Genomic DNA, 17,500 nt, shown 5'->3' with positions numbered 1-17,500 from the left:
TGTGTGGATCATATGAACATTATAGAGCTTTTTAAATGAAACAGTAGAAGCCGTATCGCCCCCTACTCTTCCTGTAGTGTATTACAGTCTGTCAGAGCGACTGTGTGGATCATATGAACATTATAGAGCTTTTTAAATGAAACAGTAGAAGCCGTATCGCCCCCTACGCTTCCTGTAGTGTATTACAGTCTGTCAGAGCGACTGTGTGGATCATATGAACATTATAGAGCTTTTTAAATGAAACAGTAGAAGCCGTATCGCCCCCTACGCTTCCTGTAGTGTATTACAGTCTGTCAGAGCGACTGTGTGGATCATATGAACATTATAGAGCTTTTTAAATGAAACAGTAGAAGCCGTATCGCCCCCTACGCTTCCTGTAGTGTATTACAGTCTGTCAGAGCGACTGTGTGGATCATATGAACATTATAGAGCTTTTTAAATGAAACAGTAGAAGCCGTATCGCCCCCTACGCTTCCTGTAGTGTATTACAGCCTGTCAGAGCGACTGTGTGGATCATATGAACATTATAGAGCTTTTTAAATGAAACAGTAGAAGCCGTATCGCCCCCTACGCTTCCTGTAGTGTATTACAGTCTGTCAGAGCGACTGTGTGGATCATATGAACATTATAGAGCTTTTTAAATGAAACAGTAGAAGCCGTATCGCCCCCTACGCTTCCTGTAGTGTATTAGAGTCTGTCAGAGCGACTGTGTGGATCATATGAACATTATAGAGCTTTTTAAATGAAACAGTAGAAGCCGTATCGCCCCCTACGCTTCCTGTAGTGTATTACAGTCTGTCAGAGCGACTGTGTGGATCATATGAACATTATAGAGCTTTTTAAATGAAACAGTAGAAGCCGTATCGCCCCCTACGCTTCCTGTAGTGTATTACAGTCTGTCAGAGCGACTGTGTGGATCATATGAACATTATAGAGCTTTTTAAATGAAACAGTAGAAGCCGTATCGCCCCCTACGCTTCCTGTAGTGTATTACAGTCTGTCAGAGCGACTGTGTGGATCATATGAACATTATAGAGCTTTTTAAATGAAACAGTAGAAGCCGTATCGCCCCCTACGCTTCCTGTAGTGTATTACAGCCTGTCAGAGCGACTGTGTGGATCATATGAACATTATAGAGCTTTTTAAATGAAACAGTAGAAGCCGTATCGCCCCCTACGCTTCCTGTAGTGTATTACAGTCTGTCAGAGCGACTGTGTGGATCATATGAACATTATAGAGCTTTTTAAATGAAACAGTAGAAGCCGTATCGCCCCCTACGCTTCCTGTAGTGTATTACAGTCTGTCAGAGCGACTGTGTGGATCATATGAACATTATAGAGCTTTTAAATGAAACATCTTGTTTTTCTCCTCTACCTGCCTGGAACGGGCTTCCATCAAAGAGGACTGGAGCCATAAATACTTCAGTTCCTGTGCTGAAAGGGGCTGGACGTTCTAAGAAGTTCCACTGCAGTTCCAGACATTACTCCGTACTTAAGTAGTTTTTTTGGGCTGCTACCTTTCATACTGTTTTTTGGAGTACCTTACCTTCCTGGAGGATTAATGACATTCTACGAATGTCTGATTATAGAGCGCTTTTGTTTTTATGTAAATAGCCTGTTGACTTTCATCCAAAATCAACATCCCACTGCACTCCCAGCGAGCTCGGCCGCAGCGAGCGGACCTGCGTCAGTGCTGTGAATGGTACAGTAGAGGGCCGGGCCGCCTTTCACTGAGGGAACACAGCCAATCTGATGTGTGTGTGTGTGTGTGTGTGAGAGATAACATCGGTCCCCACCTCTGCACTGACCATACACACACACACACACACACACACACGCCAAAACCATTCTTCTCTCTGCTCATATAAACACACACTCAGCGGCGTTTTAATGCTGCCTTACAAACACCGTAAATTACTACATACCATAAAACTAAAGCGGACGCATCAAAGAAAATTCTTCTCTTTTATGTGTAGATCGCTCGCGTTTACACAGAGACCCTCCTTCATTATTCCGATTTAGAAACCGGACTTCAAAAACTGAATAAAAGATGCAGAGAAAACCTCCTAACAACCACCTGGAAGACCTGGTCGACCCCAAAACTGCCCCCATCAGATAAACAGCACTGAAAGCTTTGATCTCTGAGAGAGAGGAGAAGATCAAGGTGCTTCAGATCTGAAAACATCCACAGGTGTTTCTGTCCATCCTTCCACTGTGAGGAGACCACTCAGCGCTGTGGGTCTGAAAGGACGTGTAGCTGATCAAGAAGAACCTCACTGAGAAAAGGAGACGGACACATCGAACAAAGAAGCTGGACGATGGACTGACCACCCCAGAGTCCAGACCTCAGAACCACTGAATGGGTTTGATCACTTCAGAAAATCATCAACCAGCTTCTCAGACTGAGCTTTGGAGGTGTGTCTGCAGGTTCTCTGAGGAGCTGAAAGTGAGTCTCCTGGAAGCTGGAATGAAGGGAAAGAGGGACACAGTAAACACTGATTTTTTTTTTTACTCTTTCGTCCAATTTTCTGTTAAAAAAATGTTTCCTGATATTTTTTCCTGATGCTAAACTATGAATATTTTATGACTTAATAGCTTTTACTGGAAATTACATAAATGAAGGGGGGGCTCTGACTTGTGCGCAGTACTGTACAGACAGGACAGACGACACACTCTCCACAACAGAAGTCCTGCGTGTTTCTGACGTCAAAACAGGACTAAAAGCCCCCCAGGCTCATTCCTTATGGTCTCCCACACACACACACACACACACACACACACACACACAAATTACAGAACATATGCCGCGTACGCATTTACATGCTCTCCTTTTTTCTAATTGGGCGAAGTCCTAAAATGCTGAAGTGGAACGAGTTTAGAAACTAACTTTATTCGTTTTTAGCTGCCCCTAAACATCCAGCTCCTCCGGAGAACAATCAACATTCTAAGACCTCTAAACGGTCATCTGCCGATACAGATATGACCAGATTATCGTCTGCACGCCTCCACAAGGTGCTCAAACGCTGCACAGTGGACGTGCAAACGGCTCCAATTTCCTGGTAAAAAACAAACATTCAGGCACGCGGGGGCTTTAAAGCCCCTTCAGACCCTCCAACAGGCTTTAAACGTCAACCGTCAGCATCCATATCTGTTCTTAATACAGTTTCCATTGAGGGCTGACGTGTAGAGGTCGGTTAACGTCCAGACAAGGTGATGGGGGTGCTCTGGGGGTCTGACAGGAGGTCTGATGGGGGGTGCTGGTCAGACAATGGCCTCTTTCAGGGTGACCACATGCCTGCCTGTGTATTTTGGGCCTCCCGGTCCGATAGTGCGGGCAGTAATGCGGGAGGCATTCTGTCTGGAGGAATGGAACAAGGGGGGTGGGGGTCTACAACAGAACAAGTCAGGGGCTGAAGAGTCTGAACTTTAAAGCGATAGTCTGGCGAAAAGCCGAACGCACCCAGTTTTCCCCCCGTTTGACCCTAAACGTAGCCCATCAGCCAAGAAAGCTATGCTGGCTTTAAATGATAATGTTATATGCAACTTAAGTTGCCTGAAACCAACACGCAACTATCCTGCAACAACTGCAGTGGACAGGTTTCCTGAAACAGATAAGACAGGACACTGACGATGCGCCGAGTGATCATACTGATCAACATCAAGCCAAACAACTGATTCCACCGGATCGATGGACAAGAAACAAAAACAGAAGACGGTTTACTGGCCGACCAAGAAGTTTCCTGAGCCGTGACAACAAACACGAGCTTCTCGAACCTCACATGTCTGTAAGCAGCTGGTATATCCAGCCAGATCTTCAGCCTGTTGTCATGACAGACGGAGCTGGACTCATTTTCTCCTCTTTTGCCGCCTAATTTTACACGTTTAAAAACTCAAATTTCTAGTAAAGAACCAGACAGATAAAAAAAGATACCACCACTGTCCAAGGAACAGAATTAGAACGTGAAATTAGAACCACTGAAATTAGACCTCCACATTTAACCCGTCCGTGCAGCGAAACCCACATAACATGCACTAGTGAACACACCACTAGGGGGCAGTGAGCACACTTGCCCAGAGCAGGGGGCAGCCCTAACCACGGCGCCTGGGGAGCAGTTGGGGGTTAGGTGTCTTGCTCAAGGGCACTTCAGTCACGGACAGTCAGCTGAGGGGATCGAACCGGCAACCTTCCGGTCACAGGGCTGGTTCCCTGACCTCCAGCCCACGACTGCCCCACGAAAACCTGCATTTTGTGGATGTTTAGTAGAGATGATTAAGATGTAGTGAATATGTAAATAACACCGTCCAGGTGACTAAATAAAGTGAGAATGAGGCGGCAAACCAAACGGTACGAGCTCCTAATTTGGCTGATTAGTGTCATGACTGTACATGTTGCATGCAACTTTGATTATTTTTGATTTGCTTTGTGCAGCTGTCAAGTTGCATGGAAGTTACATTGCATGCAACCTGCAACTAGATGCACAACTGTTTCACCGTGTGAAGCCAGGTTTGGATGTAAAGGAAGCTTAACTGCACCAACTAGCATGGTGCTAACTGCAGGCCTAACTCACCACATATCTACTTCAAAGTGTGTGGAGGTGCTCAGTATCTCTAACAGACTGGGTTACGTAGTTTCTGACACTGTATGATTGACTGTTACCTACAAACATGGACTAAAGGAGCAGTGGTGGACGAAGTACACAGTACAGACCCCCAAGGTAAAATATCCCTCCAGTAAAGTAGAAGTTCCTCCCTTTAGACCTCCACTTGAGTAAAAGTACTAAAGTATTCACCTTCAAATGTACTTAAGTATAAAGTAAAAGTACTAAAAGAGTAATTCTGGCTCTGATGTCCTGTTATCATTTTTATAACCAGACTGGCTTCATGAACTCATTTCAGGTGAAAGTCCTCCAGCGTCTCTCTTGGTAAACCAGTCTTTTAATAGAACGTCATTAATTAGTGACGCTGACGTCTATTAAAATGATCAGAAGCACAAAACACTGAAGGTAAACAGTTTCCATCAGGGAGAACCGAGTGGCTCTGAAATCACTTTTTACACACAAGCAAAGTTTCAGTTTCAGATTTATTTACAACTTAGTTCCAAGTTTAAGTTGAATAAAAACTGGTTTTAAACTCAGGATCACAGATGAGCTCCTTTACTATGTTGATCTGTAGGCGTCTGTTCATAAACATAAACCAGCCCAAACTCATTTACTATAAAATGAAATGGTGTTTGTAGAAATTCAGAAAAAAGCCGCGTCAGTCTCGACTGCATATGTGGACATATTTCTATATTGAGCTCTATTTACACAAAGTTAGGTTAGTTCATCATTTATGTTGAACAGACTCTCCCAAAGTTTTACGCTGCTGCGCTGACGTTGAACCACGTGCTGCACTGGGTCGGTATGACCAACAGGTCAAAACCAGCTCTAAACAAAGTGACCGCTGGGCCCTGATTGGTGCTCTGGCTTTGCGCTTCTTTCGTTTTGACATGTTACGTTTTTATACACACAGAAACCAAAAGGAACGACAGATTTCTCAAAATGTAGGAGGAAAAAGTCGGATATTAGACTCTGAAATGTAGTGGAGTGAAAGGAAAAAGTCGCCCAGAACGGAGAAACTTCAGTACAGATACACCAAAAATACTAAAGTACAGAAACTCATTACATTTACTCAGATACTCAGTTACTCAGATACTCAGATACTCAGTTACTCAGATACTCAGATACTCAGTTACTCAGTTACTCAGATACTCAGTTACTCAGATACTCAGTCAGTTACTCAGATATTCAGTTACTCAGATACTCAGATACTCAGTTACTCAGATACTCAGTTACTCAGATACTCAGTTACTCAGTTACTCAGATACTCAGATACTCAGATACTCAGTTACTCAGATACTCAGATACTCAGTTACTCAGATACTCAGTTAGTCAGTTACTCAGATACTCAGTTACTCAGATACTCAGTTAGTCAGTTACTCAGTTACTCAGTTACTCAGATACTCAGTTACTCAGATACTCAGATACTCAGATACTCAGTTACTCAGATACTCAGTTACTGTCCACCACTGTGAAGAAGACATGAACTAAGTTGATTTTTCCCAATATTTTTTCTTTGTAATGTACTTTTGACCATACTGTGTCATACAGAGTCAAAAACCAACTACATCTATGCTGTTTGCTAATATAAAAATAAAAAAATCAGCAAACTTGTCTTATTTATCTGAATCTGCCACACAGCTCAGCCTACAGAAGCACGGGGGGCTGCGTAAACACGATTTCTTCAAGGCTGTAGTCTTAATGCAGACAGTGGCTCAGTCCTGAAGCCCTGCCCACAGAGTTCAGCTGAAGTTCGAAAGGCCCTTAGCTTTGAGTGAGGTGACTGCAGGTCTTTCCTGGAACCTGCCAAGCTGGAAATCAGAATCAGAGGAAGAACCACCTTCTTTTGGGTGGGCACGTATTTTTAAAAGAGGAAATGGCTGACAGGAAATGACAGATCACAGCGTGAGGGGCTCCAACAGGGGGAGGGGGTTCGGATGCATCAGTGAAAAAGCTCACATTAAGGCTCTGTGATCTGCGGCGCTGAATATCAGCTGCAGTGAGGGGTGCGGATGTCGTACCATGGCGTCCAGCAGATGAATGCATCTCAGCAGCTCTGGTCTGGTCTCACAGTAGAGGCGGAACAGCAGTCGTCCAATGGGCTGCTTCTCACACAGGCTGTAATAATCCCTCTCTGCAACACAGACACAGGACATGAAGAGCGCCGTGAAGCAGAGCTTACGCACATGTGGGGGAAACACTGCAGGGCTGTGAAACGGGACCACAAACGTCAAACATTCATATAGGTGTGAAATTCATACACACGACTTCTTCACGTTCGTTTGTGCAGAAATGAGCGCGACACATAACCCAGGCAATTTTAAGTGTCTATGAAAAGGTACAGAGGCCTGGCCTGGCCTATACTGGAGAACAAGTCCCTGCTGCGGAGAACGTCGACTGTACGGAAAGACACGGATAACCGGCGCAGGCGGCTGCAGTAGCTGCACAGCGGTTCTGCGTTTCTTTCTTTTTACACAGTTCTGCCCCGCCCGTTTCCTCGGGGACACGCCCCACACATTTACCTAGCTCTGCCCTCCCCGCGTCCACGGTGGTCACATTCCCACATCCAAAATTACGTTTCCATAGTTACGACATTCCCGTCTCCATAGTTACGCCCTTCCCATTTCCAGTTATGCTATGCCTGTTTCCAAAGTTAGGCCCTTTCCATTTACAGCTACACCATGCCTGGTCCCCATAGTTACGCCAAGCCCATTTCCAAAATTGTGTGACGGCCATTTCCTTTTACCCCCTTCCCATTTCCGGTTACACGCTTCCAATTTTCATAGTTAAACCTTTCCCTTTTCTATAGTTAGGTCACGCCCATTTCCATAGTGATGCCCTTCACAATTCCACAGTTACGCTCTTCCCATTGACATAGTAACGTAATTGCCATTTCTAGTTACACTATTCCCATTTTCACGGTTCGGTCATGTCCATTTCCACAGTGACAACATTCCCATTTCCATAGTTACGCCTCGTTACCATTATACCATTTCTAGTATTCTACATTTTAAGTCAGTCATTCACGCTGTGTAGGGTAAACTGTCCGTGTCCTCGGAATCAGAAAGTGACTGACAATCATCTCCTGACAGAGAGAAAACCGGTCTAAGCTCCGCCCACCGCTACACACAACTCAGTGGCCACTTCAGGAGGAAGAATCATTTTATTTGAGTAAAGCTACAGGAAACTCCGCCCACTCTTGGTAACTGAACACAGGGGAAGCATGTAACAGTGTAGAAGTTGGGTGTGTTTGTGTGAGAGAGTGAGTGTGAGAGAGTGAGTGTGAGAGAGAGTGAGTGTGAGAGTGAGAGAGTGAGTAAGTGTTTCAGTACCAATGTTCCTGCTCAGCTCCATGCACTGGCTGATGTGGGGGAAGCGCAGGATCTCCCTCCATTTCTTACTCCTTCCCTTCCGCTTTCCTCCTCCGCCTGTGAGAGAGAGAGAGAGAGAGAGAGAGAGAGAATATTAAACCAGAGGTTTCAAAAATAACTGATGACACTTTCACACAACCCACAATTCAAAAAAGTTACTTATCTGATTTTCGGTAACCACTTAAAAACTCTACGAGTCAGTATGAGGGTCAGTAAACTCTACGAGTCAGTATGAGGGTCAGTAAACTCTACGAGTCAGTATGAGGGTCCACACCTCACAACTACTGACCTAACACATCAGCTTCAGCATTCACAGAACATACTGAACAATTCAGAGCGGATGCTGAACAATTCAGAGCGGATACTGAACAATTCAGAGCAGATGGTGAACAATTCAGAGCGGATGGTGAACAATTCAGAGCGGATACTGAACAATTCAGAGCGGATGGTGAACAATTCAGAGCGGATACTGAACAATTCAGAGCAGATACTGAACAATTCAGAGCAGATACTGAACAATTCAGAGCAGATACTGAACAATTCAGAGCAGATGGTGAACAATTCAGAGCGGATGGTGAACAATTCAGAGCGGATACTGAACAATTCAGAGCGGATGGTGAACAATTCAGAGCGGATACTGAACAATTCAGAGCGGACACTGAACAATTCAGAGCGGATACTGAACAATTCAGAGCAGATACTGAACAATTCAGAGCAGATACTGAACAATTCAGAGCAGATACTGAACAATTCAGAGCAGATGGTGAACAATTCAGAGCAGATGGTGAACAATTCAGAGCGGATGGTGAACAATTCAGAGCGGATACTGAACAATTCAGAGCGGATGGTGAACAATTCAGAGCAGATACTGAACAATTCAGAGCGGATACTGAACAATTCAGAGCAGATACTGAACAATTCAGAGCAGATACTGAACAATTCAGAGCAGATGGTGAACAATTCAGAGCGGATGGTGAACAATTCAGAGCGGATACTGAACAATTCAGAGCGGATGGTGAACAATTCAGAGCGGATACTGAACAATTCAGAGCGGACACTGAACAATTCAGAGCGGATACTGAACAATTCAGAGCAGATACTGAACAATTCAGAGCAGATGGTGAACAATTCAGAGCGGATGGTGAACAATTCAGAGCGGATACTGAACAATTCAGAGCGGATACTGAACAATTCAGAGCGGATGGTGAACAATTCAGAGCGGATGGTGAACAATTCAGAGCGGATACTGAACAATTCAGAGCAGATACTGAACAATTCAGAGCGGATGGTGAACAATTCAGAGCGGATGGTGAACAATTCAGAGCGGATACTGAACAATTCAGAGCGGATACTGAACAATTCAGAGCGGATACTGAACAATTCAGAGCGGATACTGAACAATTCAGAGCGGATGGTGAACAATTCAGAGCGGATACTGAACAATTCAGAGCGGATACTGAACAATTCAGAGCGGATACTGAACAATTCAGAGCAGATACTGAACAATTCAGAGCGGATGGTGAACAATTCAGAGCGGATGGTGAACAATTCAGAGCGGATGGTGAACAATTCAGAGCGGATACTGAACAATTCAGAGCGGATGGTGAACAATTCAGAGCGGATGGTGAACAATTCAGAGCAGATACTGAACAATTCAGAGCAGATACTGAACAATTCAGAGCGGATGGTGAACAATTCAGAGCGGATGGTGAACAATTCAGAGCAGATACTGAACAATTCAGAGCAGATACTGAACAATTCAGAGCAGATACTGAACAATTCAGAGCAGATACTGAACAATTCAGAGCGGAGGCTGAACAATTCAGAGCGGATACTGAACAATTCAGAGCGGATGGTGAACAATTCAGAGCGGATGGTGAACAATTCAGAGCGGATGGTGAACAATTCAGAGCGGATACTGAACAATTCAGAGCGGATGGTGAACAATTCAGAGCGGATACTGAACAATTCAGAGCGGATGGTGAACAATTCAGAGCGGATGGTGAACAATTCAGAGCAGATACTGAACAATTCAGAGCAGATACTGAACAATTCAGAGCGGATGGTGAACAATTCAGAGCGGATGGTGAACAATTCAGAGCAGATACTGAACAATTCAGAGCGGATACTGAACAATTCAGAGCGGATACTGAACAATTCAGAGCGGATGCTGAACAATTCAGAGCGGATACTGAACAATTCAGAGCAGATACTGAACAATTCAGAGCAGATACTGAACAATTCAGAGCGGACGCTGAACAATTCAGAGCGGATACTGAACAATTCAGAGCAGATACTGAACAATTCAGAGCGGACGCTGAACAATTCAGAGCGGATACTGAACAATTCAGAGCAGATACTGAACAATTCAGAGCGGATGGTGAACAATTCAGAGCGGATACTGAACAATTCAGAGCAGATACTGAACAATTCAGAGCGGATACTGAACAATTCAGAGCGGATACTGAACAATTCAGAGCGGACGCTGAACAATTCAGAGCGGATACTGAACAATTCAGAGCAGATACTGAACAATTCAGAGCAGATACTGAACAATTCAGAGCGGACGCTGAACAATTCAGAGCGGATACTGAACAATTCAGAGCAGATACTGAACAATTCAGAGCAGATACTGAACAATTCAGAGCGGACGCTGAACAATTCAGAGCGGATACTGAACAATTCAGAGCAGATACTGAACAATTCAGAGCAGATACTGAACAATTCAGAGCGGACGCTGAACAATTCAGAGCGGATACTGAACAATTCAGAGCAGATACTGAACAATTCAGAGCAGATACTGAACAATTCACAGTGGATACTTGCTAAGGGGGTACCTGGGGTATATTATTATTATTATTATTATTATTAATAATAATAATAATAATAATAAGGGGTGTATTATTATCCTCATGTTTCTATAGATTTTTGTGTTACTGTCACTAAATAATACCTCACCTAAACCTCAGTATGCTAAAGGCAAATTTTCTGCCCTTTTAGTTTTCAAATAAAAAGTGTAACTGTGGTGAAAAGGCCACATGCTCAACACACGAGCTAAAATTTCATGTAGTCCCATCATACTGAGGACAGGGGGTCCTCACAAGTGTAGCACTACAAGACCACCACCACCACCACCACCACCACCTAAACACACAAAAAGGATAAAATAAAGTAAAACAAAAACTACAACACCAAACCTTTCTTAAATTTATGTAACTATATTCAATTCGACTAGAAATAAATTGAGGCGAGGCTTAGATTCACCATATCTACACAATATTTCCCAAAAAAGCACCACCAGCACATCCACCATCCCCCAAACGCCGCCTCTTGCGCAATCCCTAGCGTGCGTCTGCGTGAGTGAGCGCCCGTCGTATTGCGCCAACTGAAGGTCAACAAAGATCGCCTGCGCGGTCAGTCTGAGAGCAGCCAGCAAACAGAAGGTAGTAAACAGCATGAAAGTGGACCACACTACACCAAGACGCCACACACGGGGGCTTCGGGCAATGTGCTTTACTCGCTCGGACAATATAACCTGGATCCTGTTTAGCAACACAGGCCTGATCACCACGGATCATGGGAAGAACATGTGATGCACTGAAATGAGCTGGAATAAAAGATTCCAGAAAAAATTAATACACGCACATGCAAACTCACATTTCACAACTTCCCATCTGAAGACAAAAAAAAACAATAATATTTGTCCTGCTGTGGATCACAGGGCTGCTGCCTTCGACAGGAAGTGACCACCACTGTCACGCTGCCTACTGACCACTGTTGAGCAATACTTTTCCTTGTTTTTGTATTATTACTGAATACTGAGCTTTCTGCAGCTTATACTCTCACTGGCCACTTTATTAGAAACACCTGCCTTGTGCTTCCACTCACTGGCCACTTTATTAGAAACACCTGCCTTGTGCTTCCACTCACTGGCCACTTTATTAGAAACACCTACCTTGTGCTTCCACTCACTGGCCACTTTATTAGAAACACCTACCTTGTGCTTCCACTCACTGGCCACTTTATTAGAAACACCTACCTTGTGCTTCCACTCACTGGCCACTTTATTAGAAACACCTACCTTGTACTTCCACTCACTGGCCACTTTATTAGAAACACCCACCTTGTGCTTCCACTCACTGGCCACTTTATTAGAAACACCTACCTTGTGCTTCCACTCACTGGCCACTTTATTAGAAACACCTACCTTGTGCTTCCACTCACTGGCCACTTTATTAGAAACACCTACCCTGTGCTTCCACTCACTGGCCACTTTATTAGAAACACCTACCCTGTGCTTCCACTCACTGGCCACTTTATTAGAAACACCTACCTTGTGCTTCCACTCACTGGCCACTTTATTAGAAACACCCACCTTGTGCTTCCACTCACTGGCCACTTTATTAGAAACACCTACCTTGTGCTTCCACTCACTGGCCACTTTATTAGAAACACCTACCTTGTGCTTCCACTCACTGGCCACTTTATTAGAAACACCTACCCTGTGCTTCCACTCACTGGCCACTTTATTAGAAACACCTACCCTGTGCTTCCACTCACTGGCCACTTTATTAGAAACACCTACCTTGTGCTTCCACTCACTGGCCACTTTATTAGAAACACCTACCTTGTACTTCCACTCACTGGCCACTTTATTAGAAACACCCACCTTGTGCTTCCGCTCACTGGCCACTTTATTAGAAACACCTACCTTGTGCTTCCACTCACTGGCCACTTTATTAGAAACACCTACCTTGTGCTTCCACTCACTGGCCACTTTATTAGAAACACCTACCTTGTGCTTCCACTCACTGGCCACTTTATTAGAAACACCTACCTTGTGCTTCCACTCACTGGCCACTTTATTAGAAACACCTACCTTGTGCTTCCACTCACTGGCCACTTTATTAGAAACACCTACCTTGTGCTTCCACTCACTGGCCACTTTATTAGAAACACCTACCCTGTGCTTCCACTCACTGGCCACTTTATTAGAAACACCTACCCTGTACTTCCGCTCACTGGCCACTTTATTAGAAACACCTACCCTGTACTTCCACGCGCTGGCCACTTTATTAGAAACACCTACCCTGTGCTTCCACTCACTGGCCACTTTATTAGAAACACCTACCTTGTGCTTCCACTCACTGGCCACTTTATTAGAAACACCTACCTTGTGCTTCCACTCACTGGCCACTTTATTAGAAACACCTACCTTGTGCTTCCACTCACTGGCCACTTTATTAGAAACACCTGCCTTGTACTTCCACTCACTGGCCACTTTATTAGAAACACCTACCTTGTGCTTCCACTCACTGGCCACTTTATTAGAAACACCTACCTTGTGCTTCCACTCACTGGCCACTTTATTAGAAACACCCACCTTGTGCTTCCACTCACTGGTCACTTTATTAGAAACACCTGCCTTCTACTTCCACTCACTGGCCACTTTATTAGAAACACCTGCCTTGTACTTCCACTCACTGGCCACTTTATTAGAAACACCTACCTTGTGCTTCCACTCACTGGCCACTTTATTAGAAACACCTACCTTGTGCTTCCACTCACTGGCCACTTTATTAGAAACACCTGCCTTCTACTTCCACTCACTGGCCACTTTATTAGAAACACCTGCCTTGTACTTCCACTCACTGGCCACTTTATTAGAAACACCTACCTTGTGCTTCCACTCACTGGCCACTTTATTAGAAACACCTGCCTTCTACTTCCACTCACTGGCCACTTTATTAGAAACACCTACCTTGTGCTTCCACTCACTGGCCACTTTATTAGAAACACCTGCCTTCTACTTCCACTCACTGGCCACTTTATTAGAAACACCTACCTTGTGCTTCCACTAACTGGCCACTTTATTAGAAACACCTACCTTGTGCTTCCACTCACTGGCCACTTTATTAGAAACCCCTGCCTTGTGTTTCCACTCACTGGCCACTTTATTAGAAACCCCTGCCTTGTGTTTCCACTCACTGGCCACTTTATTAGAAACACCCACCTTGTGCTTCCACTCACTGGCCACTTTATTAGAAACCCCTGCCTTGTGTTTCCACTCACTGGCCACTTTATTAGAAACCCCTGCCTTGTGTTTCCACTCACTGGCCACTTTATTAGAAACACCTGCCTTTTAGCTCTATATACTATGCAAGTGCACAGTTACAGACTGTTGCTGTATAATTTATAAGCCTCTCTAATCCATTCATCACTGTTCAGTTTCTGACCACAGGATTGTTGTCCTCCAGCAAGGTAGAGCTACGAGAGAGGGGTTTCTGATACAGAGAAAGCGGTTAAAGGCGTGTTAAAGCAGAGCCTCTGCGCTGGAACGAGGTCTGATGGCACAAAGCTGACGTGCCCTGGAGTATCTGAGCTAAGAAAGCATGTGAGACTAAACCACAGGCCTGACTTACTCACTGTTTACTAGGTAGCTCTCCAGCAGCTTTCATTTAAAGTGAAACTCCCACTTTGCAGTTTTCACCCCTTCACTCCAAACAATCAGCCAGGACGTCTGGCGTCTGACGTTTAACACTGAAGCCATCGAAGCTACTATAAAGCAATGCAAGGCAAGTTCCCAGTGGTGGTGATGGGAACCAGACGTCCCTCTAAAAGCTCCTCACAGTGGTGGTGATGGGAACCAGACGTCCCTCTAAAAGCTCCTCACAGTGGTGGTGATGGGAACCAGACGTCCCTCTAAAAGCTCCTACAGAAAGTTCCTACATGAGCTGGTTCTGAATTCACTGCCTGATGACTGAGACGCTGTTTCATGAGAGTTTAGAGAGAATTTTGAGATAAAATACAGCGCTGTGCGAAAATCTTAGGCCAAGACACATTTTCAACATCTATAGTATTATATGTAGTTAAAAAGCAGCTCCTGGTTTGACCAATCAGTGCTCAGTAAATTGAGCTCATGATGTAATTGATGATATTAACGAGTCTCTGTGGCGGCTGTGAAGGTGTCCAGGAAAAATATGGACCCGAGAAATTCTTGTTACTGTTTGTTTTTCTGTTTGTTTGAATTATGAATACGACTTTATTCTAATGTATATGGTGATAAACTCACTGCTGAGGTCAACTGTTCAAACATTTGTTTCTCCAATTCCTGCAGGGCGTTCTGAGGCATAACAGTCCCCCAAAAAAGTCCTGCTGTGGCCAATTTGGTCAGCTGTATGATCAAGTAGCGATGATAATTGGTGGGACCATAAGCCTCTCAGAGTCCCACCAATTCAGGCTGTGAGCAAATGTTTGACCCTTTGCTTCCATCAGTGACGAACAAACGCAGAGTCAGAAGCGAACGTGAAGCCGCGGCCTTTTCCTGCCCCTCGTCGTGCAGTAGCAGCCACCACACGCTCGCCTTGTCCTTCATCCTGGGTTACATCACCGTAGTTACGTAGATACACTAACCTCGACAGACTCATCCTGACAAGTCAATACGGCAGGCACACACACACACACACACACACACACACACACACACACACACACACACACACACTTTCCCAGTGGATGGGACGTGACGCAACACATATACCCTATACTATATAAATATATATATATTTAACCAAAAATACCTTTCAGCTTCATTTTTCTGTTTTTCTCTTTTTGACATAATGTGAAAGAACCTGTTGTGCTTTACATTGTGTGGAAATTTCATGACCAATGAACTAAAAGAAACGGCCCAAAACCGCTTGGGAAAAATTCTGCTTCCATTGACTTCCATTACAAGTGAAGTGCGTTTTTTGCTTCTCCTGTAAAGTTTCCATTCCGGATTGACTCCCATTAAAAGTTACGCAGGTTTTTCCCTTCTCCTGTAAGGTTACCCTTTCGGAGGATTTGCTATAAGACCAGGTCTAAACCGAAGCCCAATCTTTCCGATCTGTCAGTTTTAAGTTGTAAAACATGCAGCTTTTTAATAAAGCCGGTCCTGCAGGTCCTGTTTTTACAACGTCAGGACATTACCGTCCTGTAAGCGTAGAAAAACAAGCGCGCTCGCTCAGGCAGACAGATACTGTACATTACACACTGCGCTGGGAGAGGAGGACAAAGTCTGCGAGGAAAAAAAAACGTCCTGTCCTGCCGTTTGGCATTTACGAGCGCTTGGCAAACCGTGCGTGTCAGCACATTTAATTGTTATCAGAAACAAAGTGCGTCAGGATCCTGTCCAAGAATTCCAACCATGGCATGAGTCAGGACCCGTACAGGCCGGCCAGAGCCAGCCTGCGGGGCGGGAGCGCGAACCTGAGCTCCTACAGGCGGCAGAGTCACTGCATACAGCGCTTTAACAGTCCAGGTCAAATTACACGTTTGGTTCATTTTCTAAGTGAACACACCCTCTACAGAGAGACACTACTGCACAGCTCAGTACACAGGTACCGTTCATTTACTGAACCTCACACACTAAAATATAAAATTATTATTAGCCCAATGCGTTAAATTCAGCATGCATCTCCAGAATGGTGACTTTACAGGAGGAGGAAAAAACCTACTTTACTTTTAATGGAAGTCAATGGAACCGGAATTTTTTACAAGTCATTTTAGGTCATTTATCTTGGTCCATTCATCATGAAATCTATACACGAAGTAAAGCACAGCAGGTTCTTTCAAATGATGTCAAAAACTAAAAAAACATTTTTTTTTATATATACACATTATTTATTATTATAAATTATTTATATAATGGCAGCCTGTTCGCCGCTTCTGTGATGTTGCAAAACCCAGTGCATTTCCACATATTCGCCTCCTCAGCAGTTTAGCACCACCCATTAATGAAGTTCTAATGAACGGCTGTTCTTTACAGACCGTTTCTTTAATGAGGCGCAGCCAATCAGACGACCAGAACCAAGGTCGTTTGCATATCATTCTTACATGCACAGCAACAAAAACAGCCCGTTTGATTCTAAGGATGCTGTAAATATTAACCGGGACTGATCTGGTGCATAAAACCACACAAACGTTGTAAGGCGACAACATTTGGAGGAGGAGGATGGATGGATGGATGGATGGATGAATAAATAAATAAATAAATAAGGCAAACTTAAGTCATTTAACATAATGCTACGTTTAATAGACGTGTTCCATTTACATTATTCAGCATTTTAACACTTTAGTACGCCCTATTAAAAGGCTGGAGGGAACCTTCAGTAATATAATACAGGGTGAGGTGAGTTTATAGCCGTTTAATCTGCATTTTATAGGAATCAGACGGTGATGAATATGAATGCAAGTGACTGACGGGTTTGAACGGTAGTTTGGTTATGGGTTTTGTTTTAAAGCGCACTTCCTCTGCACGCTGATCAGGAAACAGCTGGACATTTACGCCCCCCACTGTAGCCCCCTGGTGCAGTGCAACCTGCGCTCGGCTGCGTGTGACTGCAGTGACGCAGTTGAGCAGGACACCCACACCGCACAGCAACTGACTGCATCCTGACACACACACACACACACACACACACACACTGCTGCTGCTCTTTTAAACAACCCTCACCAACTTCACACTCCTCCACATGCAACACAGCGCTGTGGT

The 17,500-nt window shown here is 44.4% G+C and overlaps 1 protein-coding gene across 2 annotated transcripts in view; it reads right to left on the bottom strand.

Annotated features, from left to right (window-relative positions):
* Positions 1 to 17,500, bottom strand: part of grk5l (G protein-coupled receptor kinase 5 like) — a 119,159-nt gene that overhangs the window by 38,640 nt on the left and 63,019 nt on the right. For both annotated transcript variants that reach the window (XM_037535983.1, XM_037535982.1), the window contains exons 2-3: positions 7,930 to 8,025; positions 6,619 to 6,731 (exon numbers count right to left, since the gene is read on the bottom strand). In XM_037535983.1, the coding sequence (XP_037391880.1) occupies positions 6,619 to 6,731; positions 7,930 to 8,025 (209 nt within the window). The remainder of the gene's footprint in view (positions 1 to 6,618; positions 6,732 to 7,929; positions 8,026 to 17,500) is intronic.

Source organism: Pygocentrus nattereri, chromosome 29 (genome assembly GCF_015220715.1).
Source record: "Pygocentrus nattereri isolate fPygNat1 chromosome 29, fPygNat1.pri, whole genome shotgun sequence".
Taxonomy (NCBI): Eukaryota; Metazoa; Chordata; class Actinopteri; order Characiformes; family Serrasalmidae; genus Pygocentrus; species Pygocentrus nattereri.
Note: the sequence above shows the minus strand (reverse complement) of the source record. Positions and strands in the feature narration are given on the sequence as shown.